General features: G+C 33.3%; 2 protein-coding genes across 3 annotated transcripts in view; both read right to left on the minus strand.

Annotated features, from left to right (window-relative positions):
- Positions 1-21528, minus strand: part of LOC107947929 (golgin candidate 1) — a 98154-nt gene that overhangs the window by 36711 nt on the left and 39915 nt on the right. The gene's annotated exons all lie outside the window — the stretch shown is intronic.
- On the minus strand, positions 10795-13942 carry LOC107942822 (receptor-like protein EIX1). Its single transcript, XM_041092381.1, has 2 exons — positions 11137-13942; positions 10795-11038 (listed from the first exon to the last, which is right to left on the minus strand). Exon 1 carries the CDS (start codon positions 13910-13912, stop codon positions 11906-11908), a length of 2007 nt encoding a protein of 668 aa, XP_040948315.1. The 5' UTR covers positions 13913-13942; the 3' UTR covers positions 10795-11038; positions 11137-11905.

The following is a 21528-nucleotide window of genomic DNA, read 5'->3' on the forward strand; positions in this document are numbered from 1 at the left end:
CAGCTAGACTATCTAGTCATTGAGAAAATATTTGTAATCTTCGTATTGTAATATATTGAGTGTGTAATAAAAAGTAAATTTTCGGCCCATCACGTTTCCAACAAGTGGCATCAGAGCTACGGTTCGGAGCTTGGTTCGGAGTTCGGTTCGTGTCCGGTTCGTGTCCAGTTCGGAGTACCTTTGGTGTTCATCTAACAAGTCGATATGGGCGACGTAATTCAGCTACAAGTTCCACAATTGACGAAGACAAATTATGGAAATTGGAGCATTCGAATGAAGGCTTTGCTCGGTTCGCAAGATTGTTGGGAGATCGTTGAAAAAGGATACATCGAGCCCGGAGATGCCGCTACAGAAGCAGCTTTATCAAATGACGCTAAGAAGGCGTTACGAGAAGCACGAAAGAAGGATCAAAAGGCCTTGAATAGTATCTTTCAAGGTATGGATGAATCAACCTTCGAGAAAATATCAGATGTGAAGAACGCGAAGAATGCATGGGAGATTTTGCAAAAATCATTTCAAGGTGTAGAAAAAGCTAAAAAGGTACGCCTTCAGTCACTTAGAGCTGAATTTGAAATGTTAAAAATGAAGAGCTCCGAGAATATCGATGACTATGCCAATCGTGTAAAATCGGTGGTAAATGAAATGAAACGAAATGGAGAAACTCTTGACGAGGTAAGAGTGATGGAGAAAATTCTACGGTCACTCACACGCAAATTCGAGTACGTAGTCGTTGCCATCGAAGAATCAAAAGATTTGTCAAAGATGTCACTCGAAGAACTTGTGGGTTCTCTGCAAGCCCATGAGCAAAAGATGAAGCTAAATGAAGATAGTGAAAATCTTGATCAAGCCTTGCATAGCAAGTTGTCCGTCGACGACGGAGAAACAAGTAATAACTTTAACCAAGGAAGAGGAAACCGCAGAGGATACCGTGGAGGCTACCGTGGTGGAAACAGAGGAGGAAGAGGATCACGAGGACGTGGAAATCAATCATATGGGAGATATCAAGAAAATAAAGATTATCAAACATCCAACCGTGGACGTGGATCTAGAGGTCGTGGCCGAGGCAGATTTCAAGAAAATAAATCTCAGGTACAATGCTACAACTGTAACAAGTATGGACATTTCAGTTACGAGTGCAGATCAACACACAAAGTGGATGAAAGAAACCATGTAGCAGTCGCAGCAGAAGGCAACGAAAAAGTGGAATCAAGTGTCTTTCTCGCTTACGGAGAAAATGAAGATCGCAAGAAAAGTGTGTGGTATCTCGACAACGGTGCAAGCAACCACATGTGTGGAAGAAAGGAGCTGTTCACAGAATTAGATGAAACAGTTCATGGACAAATAACTTTTGGAGACAACTCACATGCAGAAATCAAAGGAAAGGGCAAGGTTGTTATAACACAAAGGAATGGAGAGAAGAAGTACATCTCAGACGTTTACTACGTACCAGCTTTGAAGAGCAACCTGATCAGTCTTGGTCAACTCCTAGAAAAAGGATATGAAGTTCATATGAAAGACCGCTCACTCGCCATCAGGAACAAAAGTGGAGAATTAGTTGTTCGAGTTGATATGACGCGAAATCGTCTTTTCACCCTCGACATCGAGTCTGGAGAAGTAAAATGCATGAAGACGGATCTGAAGAATGAATCATGGTTGTGGCACTTAAGGTACGGACATCTCGGATTTTCTGGCTTGAAGCTGTTGTCGAAGACAAATATGGTGAATGGATTACCAAGTATTAATCATCCAGATCAACTGTGTGAAGCCTGTGTCAAAGGAAAGCAGCATAGGCAGAAATTTGAAGTAGGAAAATCTCGAAGAGCTAGAAGACCATTGGAAATTGTACACACCGACATATCTGGTCCGTACGACATTGAATCACTCGGTGGAAATAGGTACTACCTAACTTTTATTGATGATTATAGCAGAAAATGTTGGGTTTATTTTCTCAAAGCAAAATCGGAAGCCCTAGAAAAATTCAAGGAGTTCAAAGCAATGGTGGAAAAACAGAGTGGTCGATATTTGAAGATACTCAGATCCGATAGAGGAGGCGAGTATACTGCAAAGCTTTATGAAAGTTTCTGCAAGGATCATGGAATCATTCATCAGTTAACAGCCAGACGCACTCCACAACAAAACGGAGTTGCAGAAAGGAAGAATCGGACAATTCTGGATATGGCAAGAAGCATGATAAAAGGTAAACACCTTCCGAGAACTTTCTGGGCTGAAGCCGTTGAATACGCGGTTTATCTGTTGAATCAATGTCCAACAAAAAGTGTAAGACACAAGACACCAGAAGAAGCATGGAGCGGTCACAAGCCAAGAGTTGGACACCTCAAAATTTTTGGATGCATTGCATATGCACACGTTCCTGAGCAACAGAGGAAAAAGCTTGACGATAGAGGAGAGAAGTGTATCTTTATAGGCTATGACAAAAGAAGTAAGGCCTACAGACTTTATAATCCTCTTACTAAGAAATTGATTATCTCAAGAGATGTCGAGTTTGATGAAGCGGATTACTGGAGATGGAGTGAAGAAGAAAAGAAAGTGGAAGGATTATTTTTCAACGAAGACGACAATGATGTCATCAACCAAGAAGAACAAGGCGATGATCAAAGTCCTGGTACAACAGCCCCTTCGTCACCAACCAGCAGCAGCGGAAGTAGCAGCTCAGATGAAGCACCCACAAGAACACGGAGTCTCAACGACATCTACAATTCTACGGAACCTGTAGAGACGCAGTTCGATTATTCACTATTCTGTCTAATGACAGAATGTGATCCAGTGACATACGAAGAAGCAATTGAAGACAATAAATGGAAGAAGGCCATGGACGAGGAGATTGCTGCAATAAGAAGGAATGACACGTGGGAGCTAACAAGTCTGCCAGAAGGACATAGCCCGATTGGTGTCAAGTGGGTGTACAAGACGAAGACCAACAAAGAAGGAAAAGTAGAGAAATACAAGGCAAGACTAGTCGCCAAAGGCTACAAGCAAAGACAAGGAGTGGACTATGATGAAATATTTGCTCCAGTCGCAAGAATAGACACAATTAGGCTTCTCATAGCGGTCGCAGCACAATACAAATGGAAAATCTATCAGATGGACGTCAAGTCTGCATTCCTGAATGGCTACTTGGAGGAGGAAGTCTACATAGAACAACCACCTGGATATAGCATACAAGGAAAGGAGGACAAAGTCTACCGATTGAAGAAAGCTTTGTATGGATTGAAGCAAGCCCCAAGAGCATGGAACACAAGGATCGACGAGTACTTCCGAAGAAATGGATTCATCAAAAGCCTGCACGAGCACACTCTGTACACAAAGAAGAATGGATATGGAGATATCATGATCGTATGCCTATATGTGGATGACATGATCTTCACCGGAAACAATCCAGGTATGTCTGATGATTTCAAGAAAGCTATGACTAAAGAATTTGAAATGACAGATATCGGTGAGATGTCATACTTTCTTGGAGTCGAGGTGAAACAAATGCAAGATGGAATTTTTGTCTCTCAAAAGAAGTATGCGGAGCAGATTTTGAACAAGTTCAAAATGAAGGATTGCAAGCCAGTAGTCACGCCAGCTGATCCATGGATGAAGCTAAGTGTTGATTCGACAAGGGAGTCGATAAATCCGACGTTGTTTAAAAGTCTCGTTGGAAGTTTAAGGTATTTGACAATCACACGACCAGATATTACATATGCAGTAGGATTGGTGAGCAGATTCATGGAGAAGCCGAAGCAAGACCACTTAATTGCCGCAAAAAGAATTTTGAGATATATCAAAGGTACGATGAACCATGGTTTATTCTATACCCACTCACAAGATTCAAAATTAGTTGGCTACTCAGATAGCGATTATGGGGGAGACTTGGATGATCGGAAAAGCACTTCCGGATATGCATTCCACATCAGTTCCGCAGTTTTTTCATGGTCGTCAAAGAAGCAACAAACAATTGCTCTCTCAACATGTGAAGCAGAGTATATGGCCGCAGCAACTTGTACATGCCAAGCAATGTGGTTGAAGAATATTTTGGGAGAAATAGGTGTTTCAAATGAAGGTCCAATTACCATCTACGTTGACAACAAATCCGCTATATCACTTGCCAAGAATCCGGTGTCGCACAGCCGAAGCAAGCACATCGATACGAAGTATCATTTTATCCGAGAGCAAGTGAAAAACAAAAACGTGGAGTTGGTCCATTGCAGGACAGAAGATCAACTGGCAGATATTTTCACAAAGCCGTTGAAAGTGGAGACATTCAACAAATTCAAAGAGAAGCTCGGTATGAAAGTTGGGTTTGAGGGGAGTGTTAGAAATCAAACCCACTCCAAGCATAATCTAGAAGCATGAGACGTGGAGCAATTTTGTGCCATGCAAAGTGCTGAAATTTTAGCCATACAAAGTGCTCCATTATTGAGATGTTTTGTGGCTGGAAATTAAGTGGATTAATAGCCACATTTGTTGTCACTTTATCAGCCTATAAATAGAGGCTTGAACTTGTGTTGTAATGAAGAAAAATGAGAAGAAAAAAGAAATAAGAGAAGCAACGTGAGTGAGAGTGAGAAGGTTAGCAAACCTTGAGTGAGTTAAAATCTAGCAGCAGCTAGACTATCTAGTCATTGAGAAAATATTTGTAATCTTCGTATTGTAATATATTGAGTGTGTAATAAAAAGTAAATTTTCGGCCCATCACGTTTCCAACAGGATGGGCCTCTATAGGGATGTGCTTAGAGACTCAAGGGGAAACTGGATACTTGGTTTTCGTAGATGCCTGGGTAAAGTTACGATCCTAAATGCTGACCTATGGGCTATTTTTAAGGTTTAGAAGCTTGTTGGAACAAGGGTGTTTCAAAGGTTTTAGTTTACTGTGACAGCAAATGGTGGTCGAGCTACTGAATGCGAGAGAAGAAGATGGCAGTCAACTGTCATTAGTAAGACGCACCAGGGATGCATGCTCTAAGGAGTGGACTGTTCGAATCCAACATGTTTATACCGAAGCCAATACTGTTGCAGATGCTTTGGCAAAATCATGCCCTGTGGAAGAAGTTGTTTTAAGGCTCTTTGAAGATCTTCTATATGAAATCCAACAGCATCTTTGTCATGATTCTTTGGGTTGTTCTTATGATACATTAATTTTTTTTATTTGGAAAAGTAATTTGAAGACCAATTGTATAATTATTAACTTGAATTTTTTTGTTTGAAATGGTAATTTAACATGCCACGTCAGTTTACTGTTACATTATTAACAGCAATTAACGACTCAGTGGCTAAAATATTACAATACGTTAACGTAAATGACTAAAACATAATATTTTAAACATAAGTAACTAAAATGTAACCTAAAGGGGAAAAATGTTAATTTTAATAATTTTCCCATAATTATTTTACAACAATAATAAATTGGTTAATTGAATTTTAACTCATAAAATTTGATTAAACTACCTCATATCTTTGTTTTCAACTTTTAAAAAGAAAAAGCACAATACAGAAATAAATTATCAATGCCAATGTAAATAAACTTATCACCTAAAAATGATTAAAGAAAACATTAATTAAAGGATATCCAAATGCCAAAAAAGTCCATTAATGATAATTTTTATAACTTTGGCAACATTGCAACTCCTTTAAGTAAGTGTATCCTTTTTGGTATTTACATTAAATTTTATACTTCATTACCAAAGCAAAAAACTTTGCCTTAAAAAGCTTCTATCATTTTTCTTTTTTTCAACTTTCAAATATACTTCCACTATATATAACTACGATTATAAAAAAAAACAAACAAATAAATAAAACCATGAACAATTTCTATAAGAATGTTTTGTGCTTCATACTTGTTCAAGCAATAGCCATAACCTCATTAATAACTTTATCAAGTTCAGAACCTAATAAAGGTGGTCATGATAATAGCCGTTGGATTCATCCGTGGTTCAAGACATGGCATATCTACGCCGTTAATGGACTAAGCCAAGATCAGACACTATTAGTTCATTGCAAGTCTAAGGATGACGATTTGGGCATCCATAACCTCACTGTCGGCTCCGAGTTCACCTGAAAATTAAGGCCGAGGTTCTTTGGGGAACACTTTTCTGGTGTTACATGGCTTACGACAACCTTCATGCTTCGCTCAAAGCATTTTGGGATAACCAAGCGCTGTATAATGTGTGTGATTGGGGAACTTGCTTTTGGGTCGCTAAAGATGATGGAATTTACATAAGAAATATTCCTAAAAATCGAGATGATTATTACTGCAATTGGGAACAAGGAGGATTATGATAATGAAAAAGGGAGTGTTTTATGTTCTTCCATTACCTGGTTTGCAATTATAATAGCAATAATAATCTATAACTGTATAAATTTTTTTACTCATTATGTAGTCTTGTGTCTCATGAAATATACTAATAATTCAATTTAGATAAAAAAAAAATTGTGATTTGTGATGTTGATTTTTTTTTATTTTATAAAATTATAAGGGTGGATATTTGATATATTGTTAGTGTCTTTTTTTATTTTACAAATAGTCTTATAAAATTGATATCCAGTTTTTCTTAAAAATAAATATTTTAATATTTTACTATACTCTTATATACACTTGTCAACTCTAACCTTATCTGTGGAGCTCAAAAACTTCACTGGCCGTGTACTAAATAGTTCCCCATATTATAATTTTTTTTAGATATTTATGTGTTAATAATTCATTACTCACTCATATCGTTGTCAATTCATCTCATATTTACATAATTTTTCATAGACAAATTCACATACCTAAGAATTAATAGAAGAGAAAATATGAAAACTACACACATATTTTTGTTTTGTGCAACTTTATACATGTAATTTTGATTTGATCTAATGTTTATAGACCTCTAACACCATTATTTATACAACACCATTTTATATTCACATATTATATACACAAATAATTATATTTATTGTAGGTAAAGAAATTTTGGGACTAATTAAAAAACATCACGTGTCAAGTCGAAATTACTGTCAATAAAACCAAAGTTATCATGGGTAAAAATGATGGCATCATAAATGTGTCAATAAAACCAAAGTTACCCTTTGATATTGGATTTTCATTTTGATTTTTTTAAACCAAAATATTGCAAAATAATGACATCTTCTTTTTTCAGATTAATCCCAATTAAACCGTTATCACGAAAACAAATCATCAACATCAAATATAAATGGATGTGGGACTTTCCCATAAATCACCTAAAAAGGATATAAACTAGAATAAAATGATATCCAAATGCCAGAAAATCCATTAATGTAAATTTTAATAATTTTGGCAACATTACAACTCTTTTAAACAAGTGTGTCCATTTTGTTTTCCTTTTTTTTTGGAAATATCAAAAGAAATATCTGTCTTAAACCTTTAATCTTTTTTCTACTTCCATTATATATAATTATGATAATAATAAATAAAAAATTATGATAATAATAAATAAAAAAAGAACATTCAATTGCTTAAAATATTTTAGTTTGTAATTAGAATAATTAAATCTATAATTATTTAATTAATTATAATGCTTGCATTGAATAGCATGATTGGATATAATTTACGTATGCAATTCATATTATATGAGCATATGATCTATTCTAAATGAACCTCGCTTAATGCTACTAATAAACTAAATCTTAGACTTGAACTGGTGGTTTATTGACAAGGGAAATAATTTCAATGAGTTTCGTCTTTATTATCAACAAAGTAAGAAGAAAGTGATTGCTAAGCGAATCATAAATAATTATAACTAATCTGTTAAAGAACTATAAAACTATCTTTACATTGATGATTAAACTCATGAATCAAATGAAAATTTTAGCTTTTGCTAGATTTTTGTCGTATTAGTTTTTCTTATATTTTAGAAAGCCTTCCCTAAAATAAAGACCAAAGTCTTTCCTTTTTGCCATATCTTATTTTATAAATTAAAAAAATGTGTATTTTTTTTCTATATATTTAAAAATCATACTTTTTTTTGAGTGATGTCCAACGGTTTTTTTTTTATTTTGTCTTTTAGGTTGTTTTTATTTAATTTGAGAAAATAGATCATTTTTAAGGAGGTAGTATGAAAACGCGTCTAGTTAAACACATGTTTCAACGATTATTTTTTTGAACGTTGATAACGATAAAATTTTTTAAGGACCCCAACAATAATTTTTCCCTATAAATATCAAGTTCTTTTTTTATTATTTTTACTCAAACCCAACTCTCTCAATTTTTTTTTCTAAACTCTCAACTCTCCCAAATTTCTAAAGTTTTATTCTAAATTTTTCGATACGGAATTTATTTCAGGAAATTAGCTTTTGATTATTTCTACTTTGCCTTTGATTTTTCACCTCCAACTTTTTTCTTCTTTAATCAATTACTTTACAATATCCCAATTATAAAATTGTGATTTGAATTATAATTAAATATATGATTTTGATTTTGATTTGTAAATTAAAAAAAATTTATAAAAGTGCTTTTAATTTAATAACCTTACTTTAATTGTTTTCACTTTAATAATAGAAATTAATAAAACTAACAGCTGAATGAAACCTCTTTCTCCCATCATTCACTTGAACACCCATAATTAATCCCATTTTAATCTTCTCGAATCTTGCAATGCAACAAAATTTCGTGTTAAATGACTAAAAACTATAGAATTTATAAATTATTAATCAAAGGAAATTAAAAAAAAAGAGTCTTTGTCGGGTTAAAGAATTTGATGTCATAAAAAATAAAAATAAATAAATATTTTCCCAAAAAATTAAAAAAACCTAAAAATTACTATCTTTTTATTATTTAATCGAATAAATCGAGCGATTGATTAAAAAATAAAATTAACTAAATTAATTAACTAACAAACACGACAAAAAACAAAATAAGAAAATAAACAATTAACAATCAAGAAGTGAAATAATACCTAGGAAAGAATTCACCTAGATTTTATCTGTCACTATCAATCTAAATTACGCAATTTATTTACTTTGTAACTTGATCCATCGAAATCCATGAGTTATGCTAATATTTTTTTCGAGAGTAAGGGCAACTGACTCTAGGTTAATTAATTGAAAATTCTTTCTAATTAAAACCCCTATTATCACATTAACTCATGCTATGGATTCTTAGTTTATACTTGACTCTAATTTGATAGATTGATGTCGTCCTATTTCTAGGATTGCATGCAACTCCACTCAATTATGCAAGACGCACTATTAAACAAAGTCTATTTCTCCTCTGATTTAAGCACATCACATCTGGATCAATAATCTAAAAGTATCAAACCAAGAATTAAGCACACATACTTGAGAACAATATCTAAGTATTTGTTGCATAAAATAAAAATTAAAAGACAGAATCCATCATAGGGTTCATCTAGGTATTTAGAAAATTAGTTCATAATTGAAAATAAAAACATCTAAGATACTATATAACTGAAAGAAATAAAGAAGCTCATGTTAATATCCTAAGAAATCAACTGGGAATCTTCAATCTTGATGGAAATTTGCTTTAGAATTGGCTTGAATAGTGTTTTCTGAATTGTTTTCCTAAATATTCTATGAGTTTCCCTTTTATCTTCTTATGTTTGTCATATAGACGTCTTAGAATGCTCAAAAAATAAAATAAAAAAAATATTTTCTCACAATTAAAGGTACAAATCTGTGAAATTGACACAGCCTACCACATTTCTTTGTGGTAGGCCATCTAGGTCACATGGTTGTGTAGCTAGGCCATGTGGAAGGGGTCAGCCTGTGTGGCTCTTGTAATTTGTTCCGATTTTTTTTATTTTCGCTCGTTTTTCACTTCTTTTGGTCCAAAATGCTCTCCTAAGTATAAAAACATGAATTTAAAAGATTAAGAGCATAAAATTCATCACTAAAATCGAATAATCACCCAAAAATGCATTAAGAATGAGGTTAAAACATGTTACTTTTAGCACTTATCAAAGCACAACAAAATAATGCATATATACTGTCAAATAAATTATGATATCTGATATCTGATAAATTTTGTTTGTGCATTGGGGTGGGACTTGTGTATATCGGGGAAGTGTGAGCAAATATATCTTTGTTGTATCTAGTGGCACAATCACACATATCTTTGTAAAAGGCGATAAATCGCTTAATGAATTGGCAGCCAAGATGCAAATATTCTAAAAAGTGTCATACCGACACTAAAAGATGTGTAGGGCTGGATGGGTATTCAATATCCTATATGGTGTGTTGGATGGTTGGAGATGGTGTGTAGCGGATAGGGGTATGATTGTAAATCTACATCTATTGTGTTCAAATACGGTTTTTATTTTTTGATATATGTCTAATTAATTTCTATTGATAATATGATATGTTACACACTGAGTTTCGAAACTCATTCTTTGCTTATTTGCTACTTTAAGGTAACCCTCAGACTTAGGATGGGTCGGGGCGACAAGAGTTCGGATAAAATATTATACTTTTCTTATGGTTAATTAAATATTAGGATTGTTGTGTTTTGTTATTTTTGAACTGTTTTAGACATTTTGGGAATGTCATTTTTAACCGTTTATTGATTTTAAAGGGAAACTTCACGAACATCAAAACGATAGATTTTCAAAACACGACTTATGTTTTCCAAATCGAATTTAACTAAAAATTTCGCTGCAAATAAATGTGTTTAATCGTGTTTTCCAAAATTGAACTTGACTGAGATTTTTCCCGCAGTGCAACAGTAAACATTTTCAAAGTATAATTAATCAATAGTTTCTTCGAATCTGTTAATGAAGATATGTTTTTTAGTAAACTGGATTTTTACGTAACGACCATAACTTCTAGACCGGAATTGGGTGTTACAAAATTACTTTTGACAAAAAAATAAAAATACAAACCAAATATAACATAAACGTATTACAAAAAAAGTGAAAGAAATTAGAAATAATCAAAAAGAATTTATTCAAAAAACAAAAAGAAATCATCAAAAAGACAAACATGTCTTAATTTATAAGTTTTTTATTAACATTTTCTCACATGCAGGAAAAACCACCTTCAGTTGCAGTTCTAATCAGACCTGAAAAATAATAATATACAACTTTGTTATTTAGTTAAGGATATATTTCTCAACGTTGAAAGAACTTTGTTAAGGAGTGAAGAAAGTCAATTTATTACCTTGTTGAAACACCATTGATTCTCCTCACTAACCTTGCTTTCAGCAGAACAAATGTAACATAAACCCAATCCTTTGCATTATCCATGTAACGATAATATGAATGCCTCCATGAACGCTAGAAGAACACAACACTGCAAAACCCCCAGAAACCCACAGCAAATCCAAGTCCCGTGCCAGTGTAAAACCATTTCATGAACTCATCAGAATCTTCTTCACTTCCTACTGCAGCTTTGCCAGGAGGTGGTTCCACCATTGAGCAATTTGGTGAAATAGGAGGACCACAAAGTCCTCTATTATGGGAAAATGACGAAGGATCAAAGCTCTGTAGTTGAGTGCTGGTTGGAATTTTTCCAGACAAGTCATTATAAGAAAAGTTCAAGTTGCTTAGAAATGTTAATTCAGATAAGCTTGTCGGGATGTTTCCTGAAAACTTGTTTCTTGACAGGTCAAGCACCTCTAGTTGTCTTATATGCCCAATCTTTTGAAGAATTTTTCCGTTAAAATGGTTTCTTGACAAGTTCAATACAACCAGTTCTTGAAGACTACTTAATTCTTCAGGAATCTCTCCTGTTAATTTGTTACAAGAGAGATCAATGGCTAGTAGCAATCCAAGTTGTGGATAGCTTTGCTTTGTTCCCTTCCATGTAAGCAATGCCTCATCAACATGTCTAACCTGAATGATCCATATAAACTCACCGTTCACACCCTCCGGAGATAAAAATCTAGGTCCAGTATCTAAGATGTGATGCTCAATCCTTCGATCTAAACTCACTTTTTTTGCCATGGAAGTGAATTATTGAGGCATGGTGGTATGGTACCAGAGATTTTATTTACCGAGAGGTCCAAGATTTGTAGATATTTCAATCCACAAAGTTGATGGGGAATCCTTCCCCTGAACTGGTTCCCTTGAAGGCTAAGAAAAACCAACGATGAAAGCTTCTGACCGATCCACATAGGTATTTCTCCTGATAATTCATTATCACTCAAGGCGAGAAATTTTAACTTGGCACAATTCTGTAAAGATGAAGGTAATACTCCAGAGAATTTATTACCACGTAAACTTAGCATTTCAAGAGAAATCAGAGATCTTAAGGAGCTTGGAAGTGAGCCTGAGAAACTATTATCACCCAAATTCAAAGCTGTTAAAAACGGGAAACTTCCAAAACAGTCTGGAACCACTCCAGAAAATAGATTATTTGAGAGATCAAACAATGTCAAAAAAACTGCACCAGTAAAATTGCAAATTGGAGAGACTGAACCAGTAAACTTGTTTTTGGAAAGGTTAATGGTCCCCATATTGTAGTCTAAAGAAAAACGTGTTAATGGTCCTGAGAAATTATTAGAGCTTGGATCTAGATGGCTTATGTGGATAGAGTTATTTGGAAAAGTACCACTGATCTGATTGAAAGACATGTTTATGTACTTTAAACCATGAAATGAGCCCCAAAACCAGTAGGGAAGAGAATCTGAAATTCCTGAAGCCGAAATATCAAGGTATTCCACATAAGAAATATAATGGTCAGGGGTTAGGATGCCCATTTGTGTCCGAATCCAATCTGGGAAATGAGGCCCTAACTTGCAAGAGCAAAGCATTATTTGAGTCAGTTGAAAAGGAGGAGTCCATCTGGAGTTGAGTTTCAAAGTTAAAGAAGTGTAGGATAAATCCAACTTCTGTAAGTAGGTGAAATTTGAGAAATGAGCTTCGGAAATCACATCACCATCAAAAGAATTCCCTGCAAGCCGCAAGACTTGCAAGTTGGAAAGTTGTCCAATGCTTTTGCTTATGGATCCATTTAAAAGGTTGTACCCAAGATCTAGAACCATAAAATCTGGTAGTTTTTCGATTTCATTCAACACGGAATCTCCCCAAACTTGATTCTCAGCTAATATCAAAAGATTATCACTCAAATAAAGTTCTTGAATAGCCATCATGTTCCCGAAAGCTTCTGGAATTGGACCTTTCAACCGGTTACTTGAGAGATTAAGGGAAACAAGGTTGCTGCTAACATTAAACAGCCATGGATATATGGCAGAAGAAGGGAGATTATTATCAGAGAGATCGAGATAGGTGAGAGATGTAGAAGAGTTGGCAATGGAAAGTGATGAAGAAGATATGCTTGGAAGATCACAATGTCTTAGACTTAGTTTTTGGAGCAAAGGAAGGTGACTAATGACTTGAGACCAATCATTGGCATTGCTCAGGTTAGTGAAGCTGAGATCAACCTCTTTCAAACGAGAAAGATGGGAAAGCCATTCAAGTTTTCCAACATTGAAAACCCTACCGTTGCCACCCAATCTTAGAGTCTCCAACATTGAAAGATTTCCAAGTAGAGAAGGAATTGGACCTCTAAAATTAGCATTAGAGAGATCCAGTAATTTCAATTTTTTCAAAGAACCAAAAAACTCTGGGATGAGACTTCCATTAAAATCATTACTGCTGAAATTTAAAGAAGTCAAATGATGTAGTTTAAGCAGTGAAGGGCTAATTGTACCTGCAACAACCAGAGGTTGGTAGCTAAAATCAAGCATTTCAACGTATCCTGTAAAGCTGTTGCAATAGACGCCACGCCATAGACAGCACTCCTCACTTATCCAAAAAAGGGCGTCGTTGCCTGAAAAAACGGTAGCTTGAAGGCTGTGCTTAAATTCAAGTAGCGCTTTTCTTTCACTCTCTTTGCACACGCTAGCATCGGTGCATATCTCATGAAGAAGAAGACAAGATATTGCGAAAAATAAAACAAGTTTACGAGACCTCGTACTTGACATCGTAATCATGAAATATGAAGCAAGAGCAAATGAAATAGTGTTTTGATTGTTTTAATTCTGAATGCTAATAGCCCAGGAAAGCCCTCTTTGTAAACACCCAACTTGAATGGTAATGGTAGCAAATCAATTATGGGTGTTGAATTACTTTTGACCATTATCTCTAACTAAGGATTAGGCCTGTTTTGCTTTCGTTCTTTTATTTTTGTTCTTTAATCAATCTCTTTATTAGTCCTTTCAATGAGGGGTTTTTTCCCCTGAAACTACATCGATGGGAAAAATAAATTGCATTAATAAAGTTGATACATGTATTTATCATTTTCCACACTTTAATGGGCGACTTATTTCAGCAAAAGTTTCTTATTTCAGCATTAGTAAGCTATTGGCTTTGAATTATTTACTAGAATTATATAATTAATGTAACAAGAAAATACATTGTAATTGTTGAGTCGAATTACTTTTTTGACCGTTAGAGCTAATTAAAGATTAGAGTTTTGTAGCAATCTGCTCGAAATTTCGGTATGGAAACTTAATGTACTGCGTTCATTTTATAGGGAATTATACCCCCTGACATCAAACAATTTCATGTTCAACACATGCTGCCTGGGATTTCCGGGTTACGATGTCTGAAAATTATCCTAGAGTCTGAGGTACATAGTTAGGGTGAAAATGGAGGAGGAGAAAATTCTTCCCGTATTGAGCGTTTTTAGCTACAAAACGATTTCATATTTAATACATGCTGTCCGGAACTCCTAGGTTCCAGTGTCTCGGGTTCTAACATACACAATTAGGGTTGAAAATAGTGAGGGAGAAAAGGCATGCCTGTGAATAATCTCTCAATAACGTGTGATAGGGTGAAATTTATAAGTCCTACTATACCTTTAATTGATGACTTAGACTTGCTTTTTGTTTCAATTAATTTAATTTACCCACAATTTTCTTCTTCAGTTTCATACGAAGCAAACGAACAATAGGTCTTGAATTCTTTTTGACTATAAGCACTAATTAGGGCCTGTTTTGCTTTTGTTCTAAATTCTACTTGAGCTTTACAATGTAAATTTTCAATTTTCCACACTAGACTTACTTTTTCTTAATAATTTAATTCCCCTCAACTTTTTCTTCAATTTCATACGAAGCAAGAAAAGCAATTGTCTGTAATTAACAATGTGAGCTGAATGTTATTGAAGTATTGTTAAAAAAAACCTAGAAGAAGCTGATATCTATACCTCCTGACATCATAATGATCATAAAAAATAGTATTTTATTTTGTTATTTTGGATTCTACATGTCATTATCTATTATCATAAAAATGTTAGCCTATATTAAAAGGTGATCTAATAAAACAAGTTTATGAGACCTCATACTTGACATCGGAATCATGAAATATGAAGCAAGAGCAAATGAGATTGTGTTTTGCTGTTGTAATTCTGAATGCTAATAGCTGAGGAAAGGCCTCTTGATAAAGACCCAGCTTGACTGGAATATGAGCATTCATACTATATGGATGTATTTAATTATTTAAGGTTGTTTCACATGAAGAAAGAAAATAAGAAAAGTAATTGTAGCAAATCAATTATGGGTGTTGATACTATTATCTCTCTAATTGAGGATTAGGCCTGTTTTGCTTTCATTCTTTTTTTTTTAATTCTTTAATCAATGAGTTTTTTCTTCTGATACTACATCGATGGGAAATTTTAAAATAATATAAAAAATTAGTAAAAAGTTAATTTTTTAATAATAAAACCAATATGACATCAGCTATGCAGCTAAAAACAAACTCCATCAACAAACCCAATCTACATATATAAAATTAGTACATAAATTTATTCATTTCTGTAAGACTGATACTTATGACTTTTTATCCCAGATTGATATTTCTCAACTTTTTTTTCTTTCAATTAAATTAATACCCAAATCTAACGTTGTTAATTTTTTGCTAATGTGGTACCACTGACCAATTGCACGCCGTGACGCTCCTCTTGTACATCTTTTTCTTTTTTATTTTATCTTATAGTTTTCTTTTTTCCCCTTTTCTTTCTTTTTGCTATGTTACATTACACTGATTCTTTACGAGGTCTGACTTCTCCTTTCTAGTTCAATTCGCTGTCTGGTAAGTTCGATTTAATGTTTTGGTGTCAAAAGTTCTTCGACATAACTTCGATTTTGGAATGTTAGTTTTTAGTGATGTGACTGCGAATTAACCATTTGTTGGGAAATTGCTTGTCCTTTAGGGATGGGAATTCATCCTTGTTGATTCTGCATCGAATCCGTATCAAGTGGGTACCGAAATCCCAATTTTAGTTTCGAGTTTAGTCATCGAAAAATAAACTGTCAACACCACATGATCGTGTGGCAAGCTGTGTAACTCACTGTTCACAAGAATTGGAGGCACACGGGTGTGTGCCCAGACTGTATGTGGTTATGTGTTGTGCAGAGTTAACACGGGCCAATCACACGAGTGTGTGTCCAGGCTGTGTAACTCACTGTTTGCGAACTAGAACCACATAGACATGTGACATGGGTATGTGTCAGGTTGTGTAGGACACATGACCAAGCACACGAGCATTTGTCAGACCGTGTAGAGTCATACGGGCTAGCTTTCCAGGCTATGTGAAACCACACGAGCATGTAGGAAAATATTCTAAAATTTTCCTTCGGGCCATAAACATCGTCTGATACAAACGTAGGCTTTCCATAAGGTTTGTATGATCTGTATTAAGCTATAAAACTCTCTATTTGTTGATTTGCTAGTGTAGAATATGTTATCCGTACGCTTGTCTGTTTTGATATAAGCTAGAAATGGTAATTGGCTAATGTATAATGTACCTCTGTTTGGATACGTTAAGGTATGCGATTTATCTAGATACGATCTGTATTCTGTTAAGTCTAATGGTACACCTTGTGTTACTCTGTAACATAGAATATGATATATCTGAATATGTTAAATTGACTGGTATTGATTCTAACTTATAATCATGCATATGATTTCGTAGCAATTTGATATAATTTGTTGAGATTTGATAAATCTGTTTTATAAGCATAAACTCTCATGGCTCTTGATTCTATTATTGTACGATAGTATGACCTACATGCTTACCACCTTGACTCTGTATCTGCATGCCATGACATATTGCATAGGATTGAGATGATGTGAAAGGAGGAAGTCTCTGGCAGTTTACTAATCTGCATTATTTGGTGGTTTATCCACAACTCTATTATGACAACTTGACTGCAATATAGTGACTCGACCACATGTCTCTGATCTGTCATATTCACCGAAAATTTAGGTGGCACTGTCCACAATTATTTGTTGGTGTGATTTGGTTGGACGGGTTCTAAGGAACTCTATTTTGGTGTGTAACGAAGTTGGGTAGGATGTTTTCTGATAAATCTTCACTCTAATTTATTTTGAAAAACAATACTGCATTGACATCAACATACAATTTCTATTATGTTTTGCATTGTTCTGTACTATTCTGTCTGGTTCTGCTCTATTTTGAATTGTTTATTTTACTTTGTTCAGTCTTATTCTGCTATGCTACCACTGTTCAAATCTCTATGATACTCTAGAACTGTTTCATACTGGTTATACAAATGTTCTTAAGTTCTCCTCGTTATTATGAATTATATGTTACAATATGTTTATTTGTATTTGAGTTTGGTTATGCGCGATGCTTGTAGCTCATATTTTGTTTTATCTTTTTCTGCGTAGGTAAACATCTAACTTAAGATAGGATGGTGTATTGGAGCTCAGGTTGTTTTTACACTGATGTAAATATGATTTGATCTTTTGGAATTTTAATATGTTTTTGAACTTGTTCTGGTTTTGGCTAATTTCATCAGTAACTAATAATCTCTAACACAGAGTTACAAAATCACCTAAATCAATTAAAATGAATTTTTGATTTTCAAAGTTAAAACTCTAAAAAGATTTCTGCTACAAATTAAGTAAAGTTTTGAATGGTTTCTGAATACTCAACGAAATCAATTTTCAGTACGTTGGTGTAACCCTTCTAGATTCAACTTAAACTTCTAGGTCGAGTTTTGGGTATTACAGATACAGATCTTAGCCCCATCTACTACACACCATCTTCATCCATCTCTATACACTAATTAGGGTAATAAATACCTATGCAACCCCACACACTAAATAAGTGATCATGTGTCACTATACAGAATTTGCAGACAAGGCAGCCAGAAATAATACGGTAGATGGAGCAGATCATTAAACTGCCAACACTTCATCCATCACATAATTATCCCACCCCAATGCACATGCTAAAACATAATACATACTCGGACGCACACAAATGAATCATGCTTTAACAGATTTCTTAAATTCACAGATCAAACGCAATATTTACACTATAGACATGCTTTCGGATGTTACACATACAATATGATCAATACTATAGATTTCATATATTAGAGTCCTACATAACACATAACATACCCTAATAATTATCTAACCTCGAAAAACACTTTAAATACGACCATAATTGAATTTATTGAAAATGGGTCCACATGGCCTACTTGGCCCAGCCCATGTGGCCCACACGATTGTGTGGCGTCAATAATAAACCTTTCGGCTTCAGGCCGTTCACATACTTTCAGGATTGAAGTTACACACCTTATTGTTTTTTGAATTGTTGTCACAACAGTAGCACCAAAGTCTGTAGACAATAATCACCACACAAACGATTAATCACATTGCACAATATTCGAATCAAAATCTTTGGTCCAAACTAGATTGGAGCATTAGATCAAATGAATGACTCTAACGAAACAACCACTAAACTAAGGTATTCAGACACTTACCCAATGCTAAGTCAATTCCTAAAACACTTCTAATTGTCGTAGAAGTATTTGTCGTACGATTTTCACCTAAATAGATTTGAAACGATTAAACCGAAACTCCACACCAACTCACATACTTCATATAATAACACTTAAATGAATATGAATAGAAAATACTTAATAACCAAACGTCGCACTAAACCAATATACCCTAATCACGCACAACCCACACACAGGGAAACAAAATAGAACGATGGCAACAAATCAACAAGGGTGATAATCGGAATTAGGAGAAGAAACAGATACTTGCAGAAGTAGAACGACATGAGAGACTTTGTCGCAACAAAATGGGGAAAGAGGGGAAGTGGGAGAGATGGACGACAATTAGTGGGAAGATTTTTAGGATTTTTTTATAATTTCAAAAAGAATAATTCTAACAAAAATCCTATCTAATCTAAATAGTAACCACCTATCAGATTACTCAACTGTAGAATTTTACTGAAACTTTGACTTGTATGAACAACAACAGTAGAGTCTAAACAAAAAATTATTTCTCTTTGCACACATAGGATCCAAACACAAAACATTTGAGTAAGACGAAGTCTTACCATTGAACCAACGTGCTCATTCTTGTCAATAGTTAAACAAAAATAATAGATAAGCTAGATATTCAAAGTTAGAGGTTGGAACAAATAATAATCATAATAATTCAAAGGTGAGGATTTAAACATATATAGGACCTTAAGCACATAAACATCACTTAACCATTGAACCAATCTAATTCACTTGACATAATTTCACAATTCAAAAACATAAAATTTTGAGGCGTTACAATTAAGCTTTTCACAACTCAATTTTTAATTTGGGTAAACCCATTAGTCACTCTAAATTTTTTTTTAAATAATTTGGACACCAAAAAAAATTGATTAAATTAATCACTCCACTATAAAATGATAACAGAATGCTGACTAAACATTTCTTATTTTGTTCATATTAGAATTACGATAAACTACCCTGTTAGTCACTTTAAATAGGAGTACTGATTCCTTTTTTCGACATTCCAAAAGAATACATGTAAATGCAAAGTTAGTCTCCTAATACGATTTTAATGGCAGAGTGACTAATTTGATCAATTTCTTTTTTAAGTGACCAAATTAACGAAAGAAAAATGTGACCAAAATAAGAATAACCCCTAGTTAGAGTGATTAATAGGATAATTTATCCTTTTATTTTTTTCTTAACGGTCAATAAATTCAACATAATAATTCTTAAATAATATATAATTAATTTAATATAATAGATTATATTATTTATAAAATTATTAATTTAAAGACCAAAGTCTTTGCATGATCCTATATCATATCCTTATGTTATATAAATAAACGAATATATTTAAAATAATATTTTTATTAATTGTCTCTGATAATTCAAAATAATCGATAGGATTTTTTTTATTAAAAAATGTGAAAATGGTAAGTATTTAAGAACGAATTATCATTAAATGGAAAATGATTTCAATTAATTCTATTTTGTTATTTCAACATTATGGTATGTTTGAATTTTTGTTTTCTTAAAAATAAAATAAAGATATAAAATAAATTTTTTTCATAATTTAAAATTTATATTAATTAAACAATCTAATTATTAACATAATAATAAAATATTTTAAAGATATGTAAAATTCATATGATAAAAAAATTAACTATCATTACGTCACTTATTGCTTTTGATAAGTAACTTGACTTTGTAAAAAAATTAATTGTTACTTATTTAATAATTCAAATATTATAAAAAAATTCAAATCATAATTGAAGTATTTTTAATATATTCAATATGAAATATATTGTAAAACATGAAATATAATTTTACTTCATCTAATTAAAGGAAAGCAACATTACACAAATTAATAATTAATTAACATAATTAAAATATATCAATTGTTTTAATAATTGAAATATGGTACTAATAAAAAATTTCTAATAGTTTTTAAAGCATTTGTGAAAACTAGAAAAAATTGATATAATGTAAGTTAATTTAACCTCCCACACCCGACCTAGACATTAGGTTGAATCTTGAGGTATTACAAAATCTTGTTTTAGAATTCTAGATTTTTAACTAGAAAAAGGTGAGTTTCGACAATATTAACTTGGCAAATCTCTTCCAAGTTTTTAGAAAATAATTCTCGTTGAAGTTATTTATTTTATAAAAAAACACTTAAGTGATTTCTTTATTTTGCAACGGAAATTTTTAAATTGTTAACTTTGAAAATTGTGGTTTTAGTTTGTGAAAACATGTAATTTACAATTTAGCAATGCTAATTATAACAAAAAGTCAAAAAAAATAAACCAAAAATCGAAAAACAAGTCTAAAAGTACCAATAGTCCAAAAATTCCATAATAGACAATAAATCTCTTAAAAACCGTTTTATTATTGAAAATCCGATCCGAGCTCTTGCATGTCGTCTAATCCTAAGTTTACTGATTACCTAAGAAAATAAAAATATATGGTAAGCTAATAAAGCTCAGTGTGCAACTTAGCCCATACATATAGATTAGATTGCAAACAATCATACATAAATCATGGATCGAATAAATACAAAACATGATATATCTTGCGATGCAACAAGGCAGACAGATCAGATATAGATGGCATGGCATATCATGCGATGCTACATATTACACATATCAAATATAGATATTGTAACATCTCATAAACTAGGTTAGAAGAAATTGAGTTTTGAAACCAAGAGTGGTCATCCCTTGATTTTGAGTTTAGATTTTGGAAGTTTTCGATAGGTGAATTGACCTGGTTTAGTGGTTAATTGTTCTGGT

The sequence above is a fragment of the Gossypium hirsutum genome, chromosome D05 (assembly GCF_007990345.1).
Source record: "Gossypium hirsutum isolate 1008001.06 chromosome D05, Gossypium_hirsutum_v2.1, whole genome shotgun sequence".
NCBI classification, from domain to species: Eukaryota; Viridiplantae; Streptophyta; class Magnoliopsida; order Malvales; family Malvaceae; genus Gossypium; species Gossypium hirsutum.

Excerpts from the sequence above, each read along its gene's own strand:
- LOC107942822 (XM_041092381.1), bottom strand. The coding sequence starts at position 13,912 with ATGATTACGATGTCAAGTACGAGGTCTCGTAAACTTGTTTTATTTTTC.